The 23,030-nt window shown below is 36.9% G+C and overlaps 1 protein-coding gene across 1 annotated transcript in view; it reads right to left on the reverse strand.

Moving 5' to 3' along the window:
• The window catches only part of Dlg5 (MAGUK family member discs large 5), a 440,912-nt gene that overhangs the window by 98,150 nt on the left and 319,732 nt on the right, over window positions 1-23,030 (reverse strand). Inside the window, exon 22 of the mRNA XM_090409542.1 lies at window positions 19,848-20,016. Coding sequence (XP_090265668.1) covers window positions 19,848-20,016 — 169 coding nt within the window. The remainder of the gene's footprint in view (window positions 1-19,847; window positions 20,017-23,030) is intronic.

Here is a 23,030-nt window from a genome sequence, read left to right on the forward strand (position 1 = left end):
GATAGCGGGGAATATGTAAAGCATTTTGTTTCACCCTTAAAGAATAAATGTTAATTGTCAATTGTCTTGGTATCACTTCTCTGTCTGGCTCCCACTGATGAGACCTCAATAAAGGTTGAACAGATAACCCTTCAGCTGCATTCTTCAACAGACAATTCACTAAATCTCACAAAAAAGGACTATCACTCAAATCTGCATTGATGGAGAAGACATTTCCACCACTCAAGACATCCTTGACTCCTTTCAAAAGCACTATAAAAAATCTGTTGGAAGTTGGAAATTATAACTTTTGGAACATTAATGGCTTTCCTGATCATATCCAAGATGGACTTGACAGATCCATTACAGCATCTGAAGCCTATAAAGCATGCCAAATAAGAAAATCTCAGACCTGATGGTCTAGTGCAGGGTTTTCTCAAACTTGTCCTATGACAGAACACTTCACAATCCTAAAATTTTAACAGAACACCTTGGTTAGAGTCGAGCATCATCAGTCTCTTATTCAATGTATAGCTAAGCGCACATTATCGCCACAGCAAGCTGTATCACATCCCAAAAATGCAACAGCACACACTACAGCCATGCCAGGCTTCAGCACACATCGCTCTGACCACATGTCTCCACATGTGACCACATGATACCCCCACACTTCACTCGTGCTTGAAGGTGTCGACAACCGCAGGCAGTTGAGTCAAGGCCAGTGCACGCTGGCCTTAATAGCACAATCCACAGAGCGCCCTAATTTTCAAACATGTTTGAACTTGTCGCAGCATTTAAAATCATTCCAAGCTCATATTAATTTCTTCACGGAACACTTATTCATTTTGCGCAGAACATAGTTTGAGAAATGCTGGTCTAGGGATAGAACTTTATCGCGAGGCATGGGGTTTTTTCCTTTCCATTCCAGTTACACTATTTAATTCCTTGCTCTCATCAGGATACATACCAACTGAATTTGCAGCAAGCCATACTGTTCTCATTCCAAAACCTAATAGAGATCACATCTTAATCAGCAGCTGGAGACCTATTTCTCTATCTAATACTGACTACAAGATATTTTTTCGCATTATCAATGACAGGCTCAAAGTGGGAATGAGATACATAATTAAAAGCACACAGGATTATGGAGTACCAGGTCGAGCAGTAAAATTTAATACATTTCTACTACAAGATCTAATCTGCTTAGTTAACACGAAAAAGCAGTCAATGGCAGTGCTATCGGTAGGCCTTACTCAAGCATTTGATAATGTCTGGCATCCCTTTCTGTTCCACATCCTCCAGCAAATTGGTGTAGGTAAAAGGCTGCTATCTGTTATCAAAGGAACCTATGTCAATTCAACCGCCTGCCTCCTAGTTAATAGATGCATTTCAGACTCAATAAAAATTTGAAAAGGAGTCAAGCAAGGTTGCCCTCTCAGTCCACTGCTCTTTGCATTGGTTCTTGAACCTTTCTTACAGGAAATCAACAATACACATGCTGTGTGAGGAATAACAGTTCCTTCAACTATACAGGAAAAAAAGGTATTAGCATATGTTGATGATGTTGTGGGAACTTTGAAGAATAATGATTCCATATACAGGCAGGTCTCACTTTATGAATTTTTTGGATTGGAATTTTTATTTTAAATTGTATGTGCAAAGGACGTAATGATCATATGAACTTTAGTGATCAGTTAGAATGAGCCTTGGAGATGTGAGTGTGTTATTCGTAGTTTTATTCAATTACACCTGAATTGTTATTTTGTTTTCTTTTTAACTATAACCCTTTCACTGTGATTGTGACGTTTAAAGCACATTATCTCAAAGAGACTTTTGAAATGTTAATAGAAGCAACTGATAAAGATGGAAACTTTTCTATCAAAGCGTTTTGGAAGAGATTCAACATTTTAGATGCAATTCGGGTAACGCAAAGAGCAGGCACAAAGTTGGTTCTTCAAGGTAAAATCAGGTGTGCACATTATCTCCACTGCTCTTCATTATCTATACGATCACATTATGAAGAAAAGTGGTATTAAATCTGAAATTAAAATTGGTGATGTTAATCTTAGCTCTTTACTTTATGCAGATGATGTTATACTTCTGAATAAATCAAGCACAAGTCGGCAAGATTCCCTGACTACACTGAATAAATGTGGTAATAAATTTGGTATGAAAATCAACAATAAGATGACAAAGAGAAATGAAAATAGGTAGAAACATTGAAAATATCAACTGTAGAACAAGTAAAAATTTCAGCTATTTAGACACAATATTTAGTAAAGATGGTAAATTAAATATGGAAACAGACTACAGAATTAGTAAAGCTGTTATGCCAGAAAATCAGCTAAATAAATTCATATGGAAAAAGAAAGAAATTAATGTCAAAATACTAAATTATACATAACGATGTTCAAATCAATTTTAACTGATGGATCTGAGAGCTGGGTTAGAAATAAAATACTTGACCAAAGACTAGAGACCTCTGATATGACAGTTCTGAGAAAGACTGGTGGAGTGAACAGATGGCATAAGAAAAAAAAAAATAGGATATTAAGAAAAAGCTTATGAAAATGCTAACTCACCATTGTTAGCATGGTGAGTTCCTTTCCCATTTTTAAATAGAATGGGAAAGGAAAGATTAGCAAAATAACAGTTCTTTGCCAGGTTGGCAAGAAAAAAGGCCCACAGGAAAACCTAGAAGTAGATGGGTTTATAACTAAAAAGTACCTTAAAAGAGAGAAACACAAGATTTGATAATGTTGGAGTCTTGACAGATAACATATTAATTTGAAAGAAAATTGTTTATCGGAAGTTAGTAATGGTCTAACTTTTTTCATGTAGTACTATCATAATTATCCTGCACATCCCTTGATGGACATATCAGGGTGTTTGATGATGAGGTTACGAAAAATTGAGAATTTTCTTTTTAAGATTTTGAGAAATGGTGAGAATAAAACAAGGATTTTGATTTAAGTTTTGCATATCTGTAACGATAAGATAACAGGACAAAAACTGTTCAGAATACTACAATTATATGGCATAAATGGAGTTATATTAAACAATACATAATCTATATTTAAGTTTTAAGACAGCAGTAGGTAGAGGAAGATGATTTTATGTAAGATCAGGTGTACAAAATGGGTGCATCCTATCTCCATTGTTTTTTGTCATTTATATGGATCACATTATGAAGGAAGGTAGCATCAAGCCTGACATCAAAACTGGAGCTATTCTATGGCTGTATGCAGGATTCCTTAACTGAATTGAATAACTGTTGTAACAAATATGGTATGAAAATCATATGAAAACAAGAAGACCAAAACTATGAAAACAGGCTGGAAGAACACAGAAAACTTCAACTGCATTCTGAATGGAATACTTGTAGAAGTCAGCTATTTAGGCACAATGAAATAAATTATACTTGTCAGAAAATTTTCTTCTTAATTATTTATTCAAGTGTAAACAAAATTTGCATGTGAAGTATGTTCACAATTAGATTACTTGTATATATAGATGCTGATTATGTCATATCATCAGATAGAGCGACTTGGCAACCAGACTATCTTCTCGATCTCCTGGTTACAGCACACATGAACTCAAACACACAAATTAGCTCTCTTAAGGACAAGATGACTAGGAATATTGGACCTGTAGTTCGAATTTGTCAAAATAACATTGAGGGTATATGTAGAGCAAAATGTGAATACCTCTCAAAGATTTTATATGACAACAATGTCGACGTTGTTCTTATTCAAGAGACTCACTGTAAGGATGATGATCAGCTCCACCGCAGGGGCCGAATTCCTGGTTACATTATCATTGGAGCCACTTACCATCATGCGCATGGCCTTGCCACCTATGTACGTAATACCCTAGAAGATTCCCACCTCATTACGGCCAGTATTGTCGGCAGCGTTCATCTGATAACAACTATGATAGGGAATATAACCATTACCAACGTGTATAAACCCCCTGCCCTCTTGTGGCCTCCACAAGTTCTACCAGTGCACAACCTATATGCGATGCATATAGGTGACTTTAACAGCCACCACACACTATGGAAATATGCTTCCAACAATGAATGTGGAGAGACTTTGACGGGCAGAAATTCACAACATGCACCTAATTTTCGATGCGAAAGATAGATCTTCCTTCAGGTCAGCAGCTTGGAACAGGGACCCTGACCTCTGCTTCGTCACTCAAGACAACAGTGGACGACCGTTACCTACATCGAGAAGAGTTCTCCCCAACTTTCCCCGAAGCCAACATAGACCAATTATATTAGAGGTAGGTCTGCAGGTACCCCTTGTCAGATCCATCCAACGTCCCCCGTTGGAACTTCCAGAAAGCCGACTAGGATACATTTGCTGCCTGTCTTGACAAATATGTCCGTTGGATCCCTCCAACAAGCAGTAATTACAAGAGATTCGCAGGAGCTGTCTTAGCTCTAGATAAGAAGACCATACCAAGAGGCTTCCAGAAAGAGTATATCCCTGGATGGGATGATGATAGTAATAAATTGTATCAAGAATATCTAGAGTGTGGCAATCCTGACATTGCAGATGAACTCATTCATAGCCTTGACACCAACCAACAGAAGAAATGGACTGAAACAGTAGAAAGACTCGATTTTCGGCACTCTAGTAGAAAAGCGTGGAGCCTTCTAAGAAAACTAGGTAGTGGCACCCCGACTATCCGGGAACAATCAGCTATTTCTCCTAACCAATATGCATCACATATTGTCAACATGTCAAGATATACCACCAAGGACAAACAACACACTCCTCAAATAAAAAAAAAAACTTACATATTTGAAACATAACACACTATCAGACCCTCTATACTCATGGCCCTTCACTCTTGAAGATATTAACACTGCTCTAATGGATATGAAACCAGGCAAGGCTCCAGGTTTCGATGGAATTCATCCTGATTTCCTGTTGAAGACAGGCCAAAAAGCTCGACAGTGGTTGGCTTGCTTTTTCTTTGACATCCTCTAGACTGGTAGACTTCCAAAAGAGTTTAAGAGGACAAAAATTATCCCTATCTTAAAACCAACAACAAACCAGAAAACTACCAACCAATTGCCCTGCTTAGCACCTGCTATAAGCTCCTAGAAAGTCTAATCCTTAATAGAATTGCTCCTAAGATATTAGAACAAGTCCCAGTGGAATAGGCTGGATTCAGATATAAACAAAGCTGCTGTGATCAGGTTCTGTCACTCACCACACATACAGAGGCAAGCTACCAACAATGCCGGAAAACAGCTGTAGCTTTTGTAGATCTTACTGCAGCTTATGACACAGTCTGGAGGCATGGCGCAGTCAGCAAGCTGCTCCGTGCAGTCCCTTGCAAAACAATAGCAAAACTAATCTATAACATGCTAAGCAACCATTCCAAGTGTGTATGGACGAGAACAAAGAACACTGGATAATGGATTACCACAGGGGTCAGTTCTGGCTCCCCTCCTTTTTAACTTATACATCACAGATATGCCTCACAGCCTCTAAGAAGTTTTGCTATGCTGATGACATTGCTCTAGCCACCAGACACACTAATTTTACTACAATGGAAGATACACTAACAAACGACCTTGCAGTCCTAGATGAATACTTCAGCAAATGGAGATTACACCCGAATCCTAGCAAAACACAAGTTTCATGCTTCTACCTGAACAATAACCAGGCTAACAAAGTCATGGTCTACTTCAACCACAAACTGCTACACTACAACAGATTCCCGAAATATCTGGGCGTCACTCTAGATAGACCACTGTCTTTTAAACCACATCTCATTAACACAGCATCCAAGCTAAAAACAAGAAACAATATACTGCAAAAACTATGTGGAACAACTTGGGGTGCCTCAGCAACAACGCTTCGCTGCACTGCTCTTGGTCTCGTTTTCTCTACAGCTGAATACTGCTCACCTGTATGGCTGAACAGCGTCCATGTGTATCTGGTTGATGCCCAGCTTAAAACCACTATGCGCCTTATTTCTGGAACTGTAAAATCAACCCCAACCTACTGGCTCCCAGTGCTAAGCAACATCCCACCTCCATACATCTGTAGATCCAACTTTCTTCTACATGAATACAGCAAAATCACGGAAATCCAAAATCTTCCAATCCATGAAGACATCCCACCCCTAGAAATAAATAGGCTAAAGTCAAGGCACCCTCCAATCTTAACAGCAAAAAATCTTGCAGAGACAAGCTTCAACATGAAGGAGAAGTGGAAAGAGTCCTGGTGTAACACTTCAACAGGGATCTTCCATGAATTAGTGGACCCAACACAGATAACTTCAGGTTTTGACCTACCTCGGAAAACTTGGTCTGCCCTTAACCGAATCCGCACCAATGATGGCAGATGTGCAGACCACCTTTACAAATGGGGCATGATTGCATCACCCAGGTGCGACTGTGGATCACCCCGCCAGACAATTAATCATATTACAGCAGAATGTGTCCTACGTGCATGCAGTGGAAACCTGTCAGCCTTCATCCATGCTACATCAAGTGCAGTCGACTGAATAATCAACCTAGACATTCAGTTGTAGCCTATTCTTGATTCTTGAGTGTCTCTTTTATGACTGTAATATGTCTATTACTATGTCCATATATATTAAGGATTAATGTAATGTAACTTTTCATGTGTGAGCCATATGCTAAATAAATAAATAAATGTCATATCAACTGACTCAGCATCCCATAATGCAAAAAATACTTCCGTTTAGATGTCCATAATGCTATGCATTAATTGCAACCTGTCACTACCCTGACAGGTTGCAACCTTTATTGATGTCTCATCTGTCAGAACCAGAACCACAGGAGAATATCAAGGTTGAATTCATGCAATACTCATATTTCCAGCATTCAAGTATTAAAAATATCTAGATAGGAGATATAGCCTTCTTATTTTTCCCCAACTAGTTACAAAGTAAATTATATTTGCTAAGAAACTTAAACATATTTTTGTGTAAACCTTTATCCAAGTGTAAACAAAAACAAAGGTTTGCACATGGTTTATCTTCAAGGTAAAGGATTATAGAAGAATATAATTTCTTGGCAAGTATAATTTACTTTGTAACCAATTGAAAAGCCTTTCTACACAAAGTGTTATAATGATAAGGTGATACTGCTTTTTAATGCTCTTCTTCTTCTTCCTTTATCCCTCTTTTACCTTGCAGTGCCAAGGGTTTTCTATTCATTTAACCACAACTGTACGCAAGGATAAGGTAGTTAGCCCTATGCCCCCTGGTGTATCCTATGCCTTTAGAAGAGTTGAGTTCTCAAGGCTGGTTTGCCTGTTTGCGAGATGAAAAACCCAGATAAACTGGAGAGGAAAAACCCTGCAGTCCATGCCCAAGACCGGCTAATTTGGCTATGTATGAAAGGGATCGTAAGCTCCTCGTGTCAGCGACAGGAATCGAACCCAGGACACTCCTTTACCAAGCATATGGTTGTGAAGTGCATGGCCACTCGGCTAAGTGCACGGAATACTTGTATATGACAAATATATGACTTCTGAATTAATACAACCTTGGCATATTTCTGGGGTTTGGTTCCCAATAATGAGACCTCAATAAAGGCTGAAACCGGTCTAGGCAGTGACCCTCAACTAATACAAAGCATTATGCACATCTGAAAGGGAAGTGTGCTTTGTCTTATGATAAACTGAGGAAATTGATGGGACATCATTACCCTCTATATACAAGTAGTCAAATTGTGAAGATACTCACAAGTAGGCTATCTGTTGAGTACAATGCTAGTGCTAGAGTGAGAAAGAGGAGACAGAACACATGGACAAGAGTTGTGTCCAAGAGCTTTGAAGGAGGACCAAAAGGCATGACTGCCAAAGGCACAAGATGCAAGTTTTCTACATTTATCCTTGCTGAAGTTAGATGACCTTTTAATGATGGTGTTTATAAGCATTGCAAGCTAGTGTTTTGATTCTCAAGCCACTTGTGATAGGCTGTTTGCTTTTATTGTACTGCCCTAGCACACTCCTTGGAGAACAATGATTTAGATATGATGGAAATTTTGAAGAACAGTCAGGAATGAAAGCTTCCATTCCAATATGGATTATTTGTATAACAACATCACAACAAGTATCTTGATTTGAAGAACGAATATGGTAGTCTGACCTCATGTAATGCCGGTAAACGAGGGTGTGAATGGTTGAAGGAAGAACATTCCACCAGAGATGAAACTTGGGTGAGATCATAAAAGAATTTACTCTCTCTCCGATTTAAATGTAACGTGGTGAGATTATGTACAATCTCACCCACATATTTAGTGTGTACTGTTGGGTTCTTTTACTAAAGTTTCTGAGCAACGTAATTTGCTGTCATAACTCTGGAAATCTTTAAAAGTGACCTTATCAACTGAGTGGGTGGGTTAGGCTAGTATGTTTCAAGATTATTTCAGTAGTGCAATTTCTGTTCATGTTGCTTACATCTTTTTGTATGTGCAAAGGTGAACGCTCAGATACAGGAATACTACAATTACAGTGACATTCAAGTTATTAATTTGCAGCAACCTCACAACTAGCCTTCTTTACTTTATTGCATTATCTAATAAACATTACTCAAAAAGGGTATGTATATTGCAAGTTTTTTTTTTTAATAGCATTTGTATACATTTTCATTCTCAAATTTATTCCATAAAATTAAATGTTCATTTTGATTATACTTTACTGTTCCATTTTTCTAGTTCAATCTTTATTGCAATGTGAATTATTTAAATCTTCACTTTCTATATAATGTTTCATTTTTATACTGAATTTTAGCTTAGTTCAGTACTTACAAAAAAAAAATAATAATAAATAAAATAAAATTAATTAATTTAAAAAATATGTAACTGTATATACAGGACTCCAGGATATATACCACTTAAATCTTCTTCTTCTTCTTCTGCAGCTTCTCCCACTAAGTGGGGTCACTGTTGATAATGAGTCTTCTCCACCCCTTCCTGTCTTGGGCTGTCACCACATCCAAGTTCTTCATCCTCAAATCCTCTTCTACCAGCTCCCTCCATCTCTTCTTTGGCCGCCCACACTTCCGCCTTCCTTGCACATCCATCTGCATGACCCTTCTTCCCACATATTCATCCTCCCTCTGCATCACATGACCAAACCATCTCAACATTGCCTCCTGTATTTTTGCTCCTAAGTTGGTAACTTTCACTGTTCCCCTGACATAGTCCTCAGACAATCCTTTCTGGTCACACCGCACATCCACCTAAGCATTCCCATCTCTGCTACTTCCATCCTGCTGATGTTATTTTTCCTCAGGGCCACAGTTTCTATAGCATATGGCATAGCTGGCCTCACTACTGTCCTATAGATTTTGCCTTTCAGATTGATCGGCACCCTCTTATTGCATAACACTCCAGCCATCTCCCTCCAGTTCCTCCAACCCGCTTGTATCCTGCATCCCACTTCCTTCTCAGCTCCTCCATCTTCTTCCACTGTTGAACCTAAGTATCTAAAGTCTCTCACCTTCCTGATGACATTTACTTCCTGCTCCAGATCTGCCTCCTGTCTGCCACCCACTGTGCAACACATATACTCTGTCTTACTTCTGCTCAGTCTGATACCTCTCTCTTCCAGTACTTTTCTCCATCTTTCCAGTTTAGTTCCCGCTTCTTCTCTTGAATCTGCACACAGCAAGATGTCATCTGCATACAACATTGTCCAAGGCACATCTTCTCTCACCTCCTCTGTTACCACCTCCATCACAATATTAAACAGAAACGGACTTAATGCTGACCCTTCATGCAAGCCAACTGTTACTTGAAAACTTTCTGTCTGTCCCAGACGGGTCCGAACACTTCTCTTCACATTTCTGTACATTTCCTGCACCAACCTGACATATTTCTCCAGAACCTTCTTCTCCCACAGACACCTCCAGATTTCTTGCCTTGGCACTCTATCATATGCTTTCTCCAGATCAATAAATGCCAGATGTAGCTCCCTTTGTTTCTCTCGATACATTTCCATCATCTGCCGTAACCCAAAGATAGCATCTGTTGTTGATCTACCAGACATGAAGTCAAATTGTTAATTTGCAATCTCCACCTCCTTCCTCAATCTTCCATCAAGAACCCTTTCTAGGATTTTCATTGTGTGGGACATCAACTTTATTCCTCTGTAATTTTTAGTCTTGTGCAGCCCCTTTACCCTTGTAGATGGGGACAAGAGTACTCTCCCTCCATTCCTCGGGTATATTTTCCTGTTGGCAAACTTTCATGAACAGGTCCCACAGCAGGTCAATTCCTTCCTCCCACAGTGTCTTCCATGCCTCCACTGGAATTCTGTCGGGGCCCACCGATTTTCCATTCCTCATCCTCTTCATGGCCTCCGTCACTTCCACTCTACTGATGTTCTGCACCATCCCCTCAGAAGGCTGCCGATCTCCTCTGCGAGTCCTTGCATTTTCCTCATTCAAAAGTTCCTCAAAGTATATTTTCCATCTGTTTCTTATGTCCACATCCCTCCATAATACTCTTCCTTCAGCATCTTTGATCTGCCTCACATGTAAGATGTCCTTTGCTGCTTTATTTCTACATTTCGCTAGTTGGTAAATTTTTCTCTATCATTCCTTTGTTTCTAATTGCTCATACAGATCTTGATATGCCATGGCCTTCGCCTGTGCCACAACTCTCTTGGCTTCTTGCTTTCTCTCTCTGTACACCTCTCTGTCCTCTTCCACTCTTGACTCATCCCACTTCTGCTTTGCCTTCCCCTTAGCTGTAACTGCCACTTGTACATTATTATTCCACCACCAACCCTCCTTCTGCTCTCTAATCTTTCCAGATGTCTCACCAAGCACCTCGATTGCACAGCTCAGGATTACTTTTGAATTATGTATACCACTTAAATCTACTAGTCACAGAACAAAATTTTACTTGCCATATTATGAATTGTTTGGAATAAAAGGTGTGTTTCATCAAAATTCCTGAAGTACCTTCAGGGGCAGACAGGATATTATGATAGAACTACATCAAAAGTTGACATCATGACTAACTTCTGATCGACAATTTTCATACAAATTAATCAGACGAGCCTCTAACATTATCAGATCTCACATCTCTGTCTTCTAAGGCATTTTTTACTCTATAAATCCTGGCTTTCATGGTCTTCCTCTGGATTTTTTTCCTACCATCCTGACAAAGAACAATGCCTGCATCTCCTTCAATTCTAACTGCTTGCTTACAATTCAAATAGACTCTATGTACTGCTTAATATAATGTCCTATTTACGCTACATAACTATAGCCTTTTGAAGAGATTTCATTTAGGCACTGTCATATGCCTTTTCTAGATATATGAAACTTAAATACAGATCTGTGCCATATTCACATGATTTCTCCATTATTTGTCTTAATTTGATCGGAAAATTTGATCCTGACAACCTGTTTTTGGCCTCAATCCAGCTTAATCTTTTCTAAGCTGCCATTCCACAATTTTTCTTGGCCATTTCTCAAGTGTTAATGCAAACCAGGAACACCTGGTTTGCATTAAGTTTTATTTCCCTTTTTATATGTCAGTATTATGGAGCTCTATTCAAAACATTCAGAATTTGATACTCTGATTGAGCTTTCTGAATTATGCAATGTAGCCACTGTAAAATTTTTATACCTCAATATATTTAGGCATTTGGCAAAAGTCTTCCCACGACGCTGCCTTACCTCCCAGGAATTTTCGATTCACTTTTTTTATTTTCCTGTCACACTTTTACTTTTGGAGTCAACCATGGAGTTCTGATTTTTCTATCCTTGCAGACAACCCCATCACGTGCTTCTGGCTGAATCAATTAATTTTTCTGAAGGGTTTGCAACCAAATCTCCAAGGTTTGGTTCTTGATTTCAAACTCTTTCATTTTCCTTAAAATGAATATCAATATTCATTTAAAGAGAAATGTGCCTAAATGCCTGTACAGTCATATAACCCTCAAAGAAAGAAGAATCCTTGCTATATTTACTATACAGGCATGTTCACATGAAATGAAATGACATGCTTGCTTCATAAGTAGTGGCATATTAAATAAGCTGCAAATGAAAATTAAAGAAACTGAAAAGTATGCTGCATCAAATTGCCAGAGTCATATTAGATAACATAAATAATGTAAATGTAAAGTAATGTAAAAATAAGATAAATAATATTATGGATCTCCAAAAACTCATTGACAGAGTATACATAGAAAGCCAAAGAATGGGAATAAATATAAACATCAACAAGACAAAATACATGATCATCAGCAAACATCCAGCCTCATCAATGAAACTGACACTCAATGGGAAAAATATTGATCAAGTGTCAAGATATAAATATCTTGGTTGCTGGCTTAATGAACGGTGGGATCCAGAAATAGATATAATTCACAAGGATTGAAGTTGCACGGCAGTCCTTCATGAAAATGAGAACATTATTCTACAATAAAGACCTAAACATGGAGGTCAGATGTCGAATGCTGAAATGCTACGTGTGGTCTATTCTGCTCTATGGAGTTGAAACATGCACATTGAAGGTGACAACCATCAAGAAAATCGAAGCCTTTGAGATGTGGCTATACAGAAGAATGCTAAAGATATCATGGGCAGAAAAAATTACCAATGAAGAGGTCTTAAAATCCATTGGCAAAGCTAAACATCTTGTACAAATAATCAAGAAACGAAAAACATCATATCTTGGCCACATCATGAGAAACAGCAAATACCAACTTCTACAAACTATTTTGATAGGAAGAATTGGTGGCAAAGGAACTAGAGGAAGAAAAAGAATATCATGGTTTGACAACATCAAGACGTGGACAGGAAAGAGCAGTGCACAACTGCTCAGATTGGCACAAGAGCGCAGTTTGTTCGCCAAGATGGTCGCTGACCTTCGATAGAAGATAGCACAATAAGAAGAAGAAATAATGTAACAATTTTTGAATTATATAAAAAAATGAGCTTAGATGGAAGTGACATCTCTGTTATGATGTAACATTAGAATGTGTTCTGAAAGTTCAAAGAATAAATAGGGTAGGAGTCCAATGTAAATATCTTATCAAGCAAGATATTCATAAGAAAAGGACAATGTGGAAGGAAGGAATGCTGTGTGCATAAGGTTGATGTCTGTAATGAAAATTATGAACAACAGACAAGAAAAGTCAACTGTTGTACAGAAAGCTGTCTGAGTATGAAAAAAAACTGGCTCTGCAAGCTAAAGAATTCTATTGTTATGCTGTACGTAAAAGAAAGAATGAATATGAAAGAATATGCAGATGGTGTGAGAGTGACAGATGCAGAAGTTGTTCAACTAACGAGCGCCAATTTTGCTAAAAGTTATTAACCTGGTGGTGTAGGGTATACAATATTGAGCTCACTGCTACATCTCTACAGGATGAAAAAACTGGAGGTGTATGAGTAAGAGGCATTAGAGATGATGCACAAACTGAATAAGAATTAAGCAATAGGGATTAATGGGATATAAACAGCGATGCTAAAATGGTTTATCTGAACTGGTTATTTCTTTGACCAGGCTATATAATATGAGTCTCAGAACAGGGAAGATTCCACAGCAGTGGAAAGAATGTATGGTAATACTATTTTATAAGGGTGGTGCAAAGTCCAATGAATCCAACTATCAACCAATCAGTATCTGAGGAGCTGTGGTGGTGAAGACTTTGGAAAAGTTGGTTAGGTCCTGTATATAGAAATAGGTTGACAGAGAATCTACTTTGCAATGAAAAGCATGGGTTTACTAAGGAAAGATCATGTTTTAGCAACTTGCTCACATTCTATAATAATGTTACCAATGAGCTAGACAAAGGGAATGGATACACCATGATACTTTTGGATTTTGTGAACGCTTTTGACAGAATACAGAGATACTCACAGGTAGATAGTTGGACACATCAGTCTTTGCAGCACCTTTGTGTGCAATGTGATTACCAGACATTCTTTTCACTCCTGTGGAATCTTTACTGTTCTGAGACTCAAATTACATACCCTGTAAAGAATAGCTACTGAACATGGATGTTAAAAGAGTGTTCAACTGAACACTCTTTTAACATCCATGCTAATATCCAATCAGTCCCTATTGCTGAATTTTTATTCAGTTTGTGCAACAGCTAGTACCTCCTCCTTATACACCTGAGTTTTTTCATACAGCAAAGAGATGTCAGTAAGCTCAATATTGCATACACCATTTTGGTAGCTTATAGAAAAATAGCCACTCATTATTTGAACAATCTCTTCTACATCAGTCACCTGCATACCATCTGCTTTCAGTAGTTATTCTTTTACATTCATTCTATATTTTACCTACAGCATAATGATAGATTCTTTTGAGGGTTGGTCTTCTTTCAGAGCTAGTTTCTTTTCACACTCACACTTAACAGTGGTAACTCTGATCTACTACTTATAATTTTCATAACTTACATCATCCTTATGCACACAGTATTCCTTCCACATCATCTTTTTCTTATGAATATCTTGCTTAGTAAGATTACACATTCATTTCACTTCTATCCTATTTATTCTTCAAACCCTAGTGATACATTCAATTTTGCATCATTTAAAGTATTTTTTAAGTTATTCCCATGCACTGTCTATATCCATTCCATCCAACAATTGGTACCAAGGTGTAGAACAGTAGAACCCAGAATGCTCCTGAGTTGGTCATAATTTCATTCTTTGTTGTTGAAGCATTGAATGGAACATTCATAAACTTAAGCAACAAATTACATGATAACCACAGTAATTAATTTTAATGAAATGAAAGTACAGATATTTCAATACCAATTAAAAACTGTTGCCACATGCTAGAAATTAATATATTAATAAATAATATTATTTAAGCTATTTTTGATGGTTACATAAAATGAGAATCTCCCAAACCTTCGGAAGAGAGAGACAATCATCCCAATTCTCATTTTATGTAACCATCAAAAATAGTTTTAATATTATTTATTAATAATTTCTAGCATGCAGCAAGTTTTTAATTGGTAAACCACTGACTGCTGTATGTACCCTTATATTCCTGTTTCTTTGATTTGCTTGTTTCTATGCACTGATGATGTACTGTTATTTTCAGTACGAAATATCTGTATACTTTCATTCATTCATTAAAGTTAATTACCGTGGTTATCGTGTAATATGTTGTCTATAGTCATGCCCCAGCTACCTTTAAAGATTAGATTCATAAACTTAGCCACTTCTGAATTCAGAACTAGTGTTCACTGGCACCAATTGAAGGTAGAATACTTACAACTTTATGTAAAACTCTCTTATGATATAATTAGATCATAATTACAATATAATAAGATCTTGCAAAAGCTCAAATTCAGTTTCATTCTTCCAGTGCTACTCAATCAATGTTTGGATAATTAAAGCCCTACATTATGATTACTCATTTCTAACCCATTAACTTTATTTGGTAATGAATTGTTTTACCACAAGCAACTGATCTACAAGGTCTGTAACAACATCCCGCTATATATCTTAGTCTCCATTTTATAGCAGATGGCTTGAAAGACCCATTGCCACATGAAAAGTTGTTACTAGTATTGCAGTCATAGGTCTAAACTCCAAATGGATTCAAATCATCCAATATTCAAGTCAACATTAGCAGAACATCCTCTCTTCTCCTGTCTAAAAATACTGTATCCTTTACACTCAATACCAATTAGTAGGTCTATCTTCAATAGCCAGGTCTCACTAATGCCTACAATCTGGGGATCCCAAAATATATATATATTCACCAAGGTAACAAACTGTACCTCTTTTTCTCTTAGTATTCATGTACAGATATATTAAATTACCTGCATGTTTTTTTTTGTAGTGTGTATTATATAGTTGGACAAATTGCAGATCTCTGTTTTTTTTGGTGCCTGACTTATGCAGACATTCTTGCACATGCTTGACAAGTCTGAACCAGAATACCAAACAATTCTCTCCTCATAATCATTTCCATTATAATGCATATTCCCATCATTAACACAACTATGTAACATTGTCAATCATACACACAGATTCTCACCAAATCGCTCATCATAATCTAGTTTCCCTGATTCTCTGTGTTAGGTCTCATACAAATTAATAATTTCTGAAGGCTGCTATTATTTAACACATTCAAGTGTAGGTCATCCCTCTGATACAAATCCTTTCTTTTCTCAAACTCGCTCCACACATCCCAAAATTCAAATTCATCACATCTACACAGTTCTATGCACTGAATCCTAAATCGAACGTATTTAGGTAGCACAAACCACAACTGAACATCACCAGAGTTAAAGATCGGTACTATCAACATAAGAAGCCTGAATGGGTAAGAAATGGAGCTAGCTGAGCAATTAGAAAAGTACCAGATGGACATAATAGGGGTGACTGAAATAAAAAAGACAAAAACTGGTGAGATCTTTCTGAGCAATAAATACAAAATGTTGTATTCAGGCAATGACAATCAAGGAAAAGAAGGAGTAGCTATAGTATTCAACACAAAATACGAGGCTAATCTTCTTGAATTGCAGCCAGTCTCAAGTAGAGTAATGTGGGCAAATATCAGAATGGGTAACTGGACAATGAGACTTATTTGTGCCTATGGTCCCACAGAAGGTTCTACTAAGGTAGAAGTGGAGGAATTTTTTGATGCTTTAGAAAAGGCAACTGACACAATGAAAAAGGAAAAGTTGGTCCTTGTTGGGGATCTAAATAGCAGAGTAGGAAATGATTATGAGACATACAAAAATATTTTGGGAAAATTTGGAGAAAAGAGCAAAGCTAATAATAATGGCAAATATCTGTTGGATTTCTGCTCAGGACATGGACTGGTTATTATTAACACCATGTTCCAACATAAAAATGTGCACAAATTCACATGGACAGAAGAGGCAAGGAATAAGAAAAGTCTCATTGACTATGTTATTGTTGATAGTGATGTTTTCTCCCTGGTCCAGGACACCAGAGTGTACAGAGGATTTGAAATTGGAAGTGATCACTATTTAGTCTTGAGCAGGATAAAATTGAATTTCATATTGAAAAGAATAACATGTAAGAAAGTTTTAAAGAGAATAAAAGTTGAGCAGCTCTCAGATTTGAACTGTAGACTAAAATACACAAAGATTATTGAAGAAAAAATGAAAGAGTTTGAGAACAGGAATCAAACCTTGGAGATTCAGTGGCAAACTCTGAAGAAAACATTGATTGATTCTGCCAGAGAGGCATGTGGTGAGGTTGTCTGCAAGGATAAAAAAATCAGAACTCCCTGGTGGACACAGGAAGTTAAAGAGGCAGTGAAAGAAAAGAAGAAAGCATATCAAAAGTTCCAGTCAAATAAGTCAGCTTGTGCTCTTAGAGAATACAAAGACAAATGCAAGAATGCTAAACACTGTGTAAAACTAGCTAAACAAAAGTCATGGGAGGAGTTTGGCAAGAATATAGAAAATAAATATCAAGAAGGTGGCAAAATATTCTGGAGGTTGTTGAAAAAGCTTAGGAATGGAGGAAAGAGTGCTGTAAAAGGAGTTAGAGATAATACACAAAGATTATTGAAGAAAAAATGAAAGAGTTTGAGAACAGGAATCAAACCTTGGAGATTCAGTGGCAAACTCTGAAGAAAACATTGATTGATTCTGCCAGAGAGGCATGTGGTGAGGTTGTCTGCAAGGATAAAAAAATCAGAACTCCCTGGTGGACACAGGAAGTTAAAGAGGCAGTGAAAGAAAAGAAGAAAGCATATCAAAAGTTCCTGTCAAATAAGTCAGCTTGTGCTCTTAGAGAATACAAAGACAAATGCAAGAATGCTAAACACTGTGTAAAACTAGCTAAACAAAAGTCATGGGAGGAGTTTGGCAAGAATATAGAAAATAAATATCAAGAAGGTGGCAAAATATTCTGGAGGTTGTTGAAAAAGCTTAGGAATGGAGGAAAGAGTGCTGTAAAAGGAGTTAGAGATAATAAAGGTGACATGAAAATGGGAGAAAAAGATATCATTGAAGTATGGAGTAATTACTTTGAAAAACTGCTAAATGAAACAAGCAGTGATGACAGCACAGTGGTAAAAAACACTGACCAGGCATGCAGTCAGAAATACATATCCATACTTGAAGTAGAAAAAGCCATCAAAGGCTTCAAATGTGGAAAGGCAGCTGGAGTAGATGATATTCAACCAGATATGCTGAAGTATGGTGGTATAAGAGTCTTACAGTGGCTGCACTGCATAGTTCAGAAAGCCTGGACAGAGGGATGAATTCCCAATGATTGGAGTAGAGCTCTCATAGTACCCATATATAAAAAGGGAAATAAAACTGAATGTGAGAATTACAGAGGTATTTCCTTAATGAGCGTTCCTGGGAAGATCTATGCAAGTATACTTGAGAAATGGTTGAGAAGAATTGTGGAAGAAAAGCTTGAGGAAGAACAAGCTGGATTCAGGCCAAACAGAGGCTGTCAGGATCAGATCTTCACTTTACGACAAATAGTCGAGAAAGCATGGGAATATAACAAAGATCTGTATTTAAGTTTTGTCGATTTGGAAAAGGCATATGATAAGGTGCCAAGAGAGAAGCTATTCAACAAGCTGCAGTTATATGGTGTCAATGAGGCATTATATCAAGCAATACCTAGTCTTTATTTGAGTTGTAAGTCAGCAGTTAGAATTGAAGGAAGTACAGGAAGGTGGTTTAATGTTAAATCTGGTGTGAGACAAGGATGTACATTATCCCCTCTGTTATTCATTATCTATATGGATCACATTATGAAGTAAAGTGGTATCAAACATGATATCAAAATTGGAGATGTTAATGTCAGCTCTTTGCTTTATGCAGATGATGTTATACTTCTAAATAAATCCGCTACAAGTCTGCAAGATTCTCTGACTAAATTGAATAGCTGTTATAATAGATATGGTATGAAGGTCAGCAATAAAAAGACAAAGACACTGAAAATAGGTAGAATCATTGAAAATGTCAACTGTGTTGTGAATGGAGAACCTGTGGAACAAGTGAAACATTTCAGCTATTTAGGCACGATTTTCACTGAAGATGGTAAATTAAATATAGAAATAGACAACAGAATCAGCAAAGCTGGTATGGTAGGAAGTCAATTGAATAAATTCATATGGAATAAGAGAGAAATTAGTCGGAACACTAAATTAGCTGTATACAAGACAGTGTTGAAACCAGTTTTAACTTATGGATCTGAGAGCTGGGTCAGAAGTAAAACACTTGACCAAAGACTAGAGACCGCAGATATGAGAGTCCTGAGAAAGATTAGAGGCATGAACAGATGGCATCAATGGCAATATCATATTAAAAACGAGGATATTAGGAAAGAACTTGACATTGTCAGCATCCAGGAATGCGTTAGCAGAGCTAATCTCAGGTGGTATGGTCACTTAAACAGAATGGGCGAGGAAAGATTAGCAAAACAAGTGTTCTCTGCCAGGTTGGCAGCAAAACGACCCAGAGGAAGATCAAGATGTAGGTGGATTGATACAGTACAAAGTACCTTAGACGATAGAAATATAAGATCTGATAATGTTGGAGTCTTGACAAGTAACAGACTGATTTGGAGGAAAATTGTAGATAGGAAGTTAGTAATGATGTAATTTTTTCATGTAGTACTGTCATATCCTGTACACCCCTTGAGGGTACATGGCAGGAATTTGATGATGATGACATATGATTTTCACTCTTCACGCTCACCTCTTCCAACAATCCTTTCGTATCCTCTCTCATACTGAATTTATTAAAAAAGCAAAAAAGATTACCATCTCTTTTTCTTTTTTCTTTTCTGAAGACAAGTCCAAACCAGAATACCAAACAATTCTCTCCTCATAATCATACTAATTTCATCAGAATGAAATAAAAAGAAAAATTTACCTGAGAGCTGCTTTTTGTTTTGTAAGTGTTGAAGCAGCTGAACTAGGAACATCATCTGTTAAGATATCCACAGCTTTCAGATGAGTTGATTTATGAGGTACTACAGGGGTCTGCAAAGGTGATATGTCCTCACTAGAGCTTCCAGTATCAGGAACCACTTCATGAAACTCTATAGGCAAAAATGCAATATAATCATTTAGTAAATTTAATATATGAAATCCACAGCTTATAAAAGTTCTGAAAAAGAAGAAATCTGACATTTCTCAATTAATGTATTTATCACCAAAATAGAGCAAGCTGAAAGTAAATAATTCACGCCAAGAAATTATATTCTCGTTTAATCTCTTGCTCAAGTTTATGCAAACAGAGTTTGCTTGTGAAGTATCTTCACAAGGAGGAAACTTCTATATATAGATACTACTCACTTCACACAATTACCTCAGTATCTCATAATGCAAAGCACACTTCCTTACAAGTGCATATATTCCTACATCAGTTGGTTGATTGGATGATTATGAATTTATTGATGCAAGGACACACTGCACTAAACAAAAGGTTAAAACAATGCTCAGAGTAATAATAAGCAGTAGTAGAGATAAATTAATAAGTAACATGTATATACAAATCACAAATTTTAAAAAAATTAGTAAAGCAAAGCAGTATCTACATATAAATGGAATTTATAACCAAATATGTTTAAACAAAATCATGTTTTTTTAAAAAAAAAGTTTTAAAAACTTCGTGCAGTTTACCTGAGACTAATACAATCTGCCTGAGTGTATATCACTCAAACTGTTGTAGTAAAAATGCATTCCCTTTTTAAGCGAAATGCTAGCATTCCACTAGAACATGATAAATACTAAGGTGTATGAATTGTTCACACATGTCCAACCTTGTCTCCGTTGCTTAAAATCAGACATGGTTTTCTGTTTCATGGTTTACTATGGATGGTTACATGGTGAGGTTCCTGTCTCTTCCATAGTGACTAGCCACATCTCTGTTTTGTCTCTAAGTGTGCACCCAGACTGTGTCACATAGTTTGCTGTCATGCCTTTGTTACCATCATTTCGTCATAGCATCACCGTGATTCAATCCTTAAATGGATAAGTGGGGTCGTATTTACTCCACCACTTTTCCATATCATCATCAATCAGCTCTTAGTAAATAAAAATGTCTAAGATGACTGATTGCCTATGCAGAGCCCAGTAAGAACCTCCTTGCTTTTCTTTCTACATTCATTTGACTCTCAATGCTTCCTGCCATGAGGAGTGTCATTGGGTTATTAGTTTTGATCTTATGAACTGTCTGTACTCTGTATAAGGATGTACTTTGTACACCCTTCTACAGCATATACACTTATATGCTGTGTAAGGTACAAATAGTAACTGGAAAATATACAAGCTGATTTAGCAGCTAAAATACACAGATTCAAATGAATCTGTGTATTTTATACACTTTTGACAGAGGTTTTTTTTTTTTTTTTTCCATATTCACAAGTACAAGCTAAAAAGCATACAACTCTGCTGTATAATTGCTATGATCAAGTGGGATCTTGGATATGATAAAATCAGGAAATGCAGTAACATAACCAACAGGAGTCCCACATCATGAACCATTAGTACAGTAGGAAGGAAACCAGACTGTTCTGCTCTGGGCATATTAGTATTAACATTATACAGGGATTGCCATGGATTCATAAGAATCGTTGCAGGAGATCCATTATTCACACAATACCTATCATACCTCTCCTTAAATTCCTTCACTGACAGAGCATTCACAACCACCTCTGGCAACCCATTCACCACTCTTCTCTAAGCAAAAAACCTAATCTCAACACCCTTGCTAAATACAATTACCATTGATGATGTCTTGGTCTCTCCCTTCCTGCCATGTACTGAAAAAATACTATAAAATTATTAAGAGTAATATATAATATAATTAATATAACAATATTATAATAATAAATATAATATAATAATATAACATTATAATAATAATATTATAATAATAAATATATTAATAAAAACAAATAAATTAATATAATATATAAGATTAGAATAAAGGCTATAAAATATTAAGATAAAATTATTAAAAATAAAATAAAATTATAGTGTTAATACTATAAAACCTCTTTAATAACTCATATACCCCTATTGTGTCTACTCTTTTCCACTTATCAGCTACTTTTTGAAGACTTTCAGTCTATTCTCACAGGAAGCAATCCACACACTTGCCTCTGGACTCTGTACTCTCTACCACTTCATCCCCACAGAATCCAGGTGATTATATCTGTGTGCAGTAACCCAGATGTGGCCCTATTAAAGCCTTATAAATGAGAACAATATCATAACACAAGCCCAAATGAGATGTTTGGACATCTTAATCGAATGGAAGAAGGAAGAATAGCAAAACTGTATACAAAAGCCAGAAAATAGGAAAAAGAAACATAGGCAGACCCAGGAAAGGTTGGCAAAAGGAAATTAAAGAAAAATTGGGAAAGAAGGGAATTAACTGGAAAGCAAACAACAAACCTTGGACAGCATAGCATGGGAATCTCTTTGGCAAAATCTCGACGCTTAAAAGCATAAGTATATGCTTTTAAGATCATAGATGAAGAAGAAGAAATGAGAATAATAATTTCTCTATCCCTGCTTGTTAGTGTGTTCTTCAACAGCCATGTAATCTGGTGTGCTGTTTTGGCTACCTTTGCAATATGCCATATGAACTTAAACTTCATCCATCAGACAGCATCTGTGAATAAGCTACTCTGAACTTGTGCTCCTGCATTTTATCATTATTGTGTTTTTCATTCAAATTAATCATTAAACGGAAATCTTAACAGAGGGTACTAAGGAGCCGATTATTTCTGCACAGTCTGCAATTAATTATAGCGCATCAAATCAGTTATCTTTTGGGTTAAAAATTAGCCATGTGTAAGCGTCCAGTATGCCTACCATGCAAAGCAAAGATGGCAGCAACAAACTCCAACAAGGAAAAAGCGCCTCATGTCTTACCAGCACAGCGTTGTTATTCACCGACAAACTCGCAAAGTGCCACAGCTATAAAATTGATGTCACCGATGAAAAATAAAGTATATTGTGCAAGTTCTGTTGCCACTGGCTACACGCTTCCTACACAAAAATAGATAATCGGCACAAAAGCTATTTATCGACCTCAACCAGC

Source organism: Typopeltis vanoorti, chromosome 19 (assembly GCF_054136105.1).
Source record: "Typopeltis vanoorti isolate ZY-2024b chromosome 19, IOZ_Tvanoo_1.0, whole genome shotgun sequence".
NCBI lineage: Eukaryota > Metazoa > Arthropoda > Arachnida > Uropygi > Thelyphonidae > Typopeltis > Typopeltis vanoorti.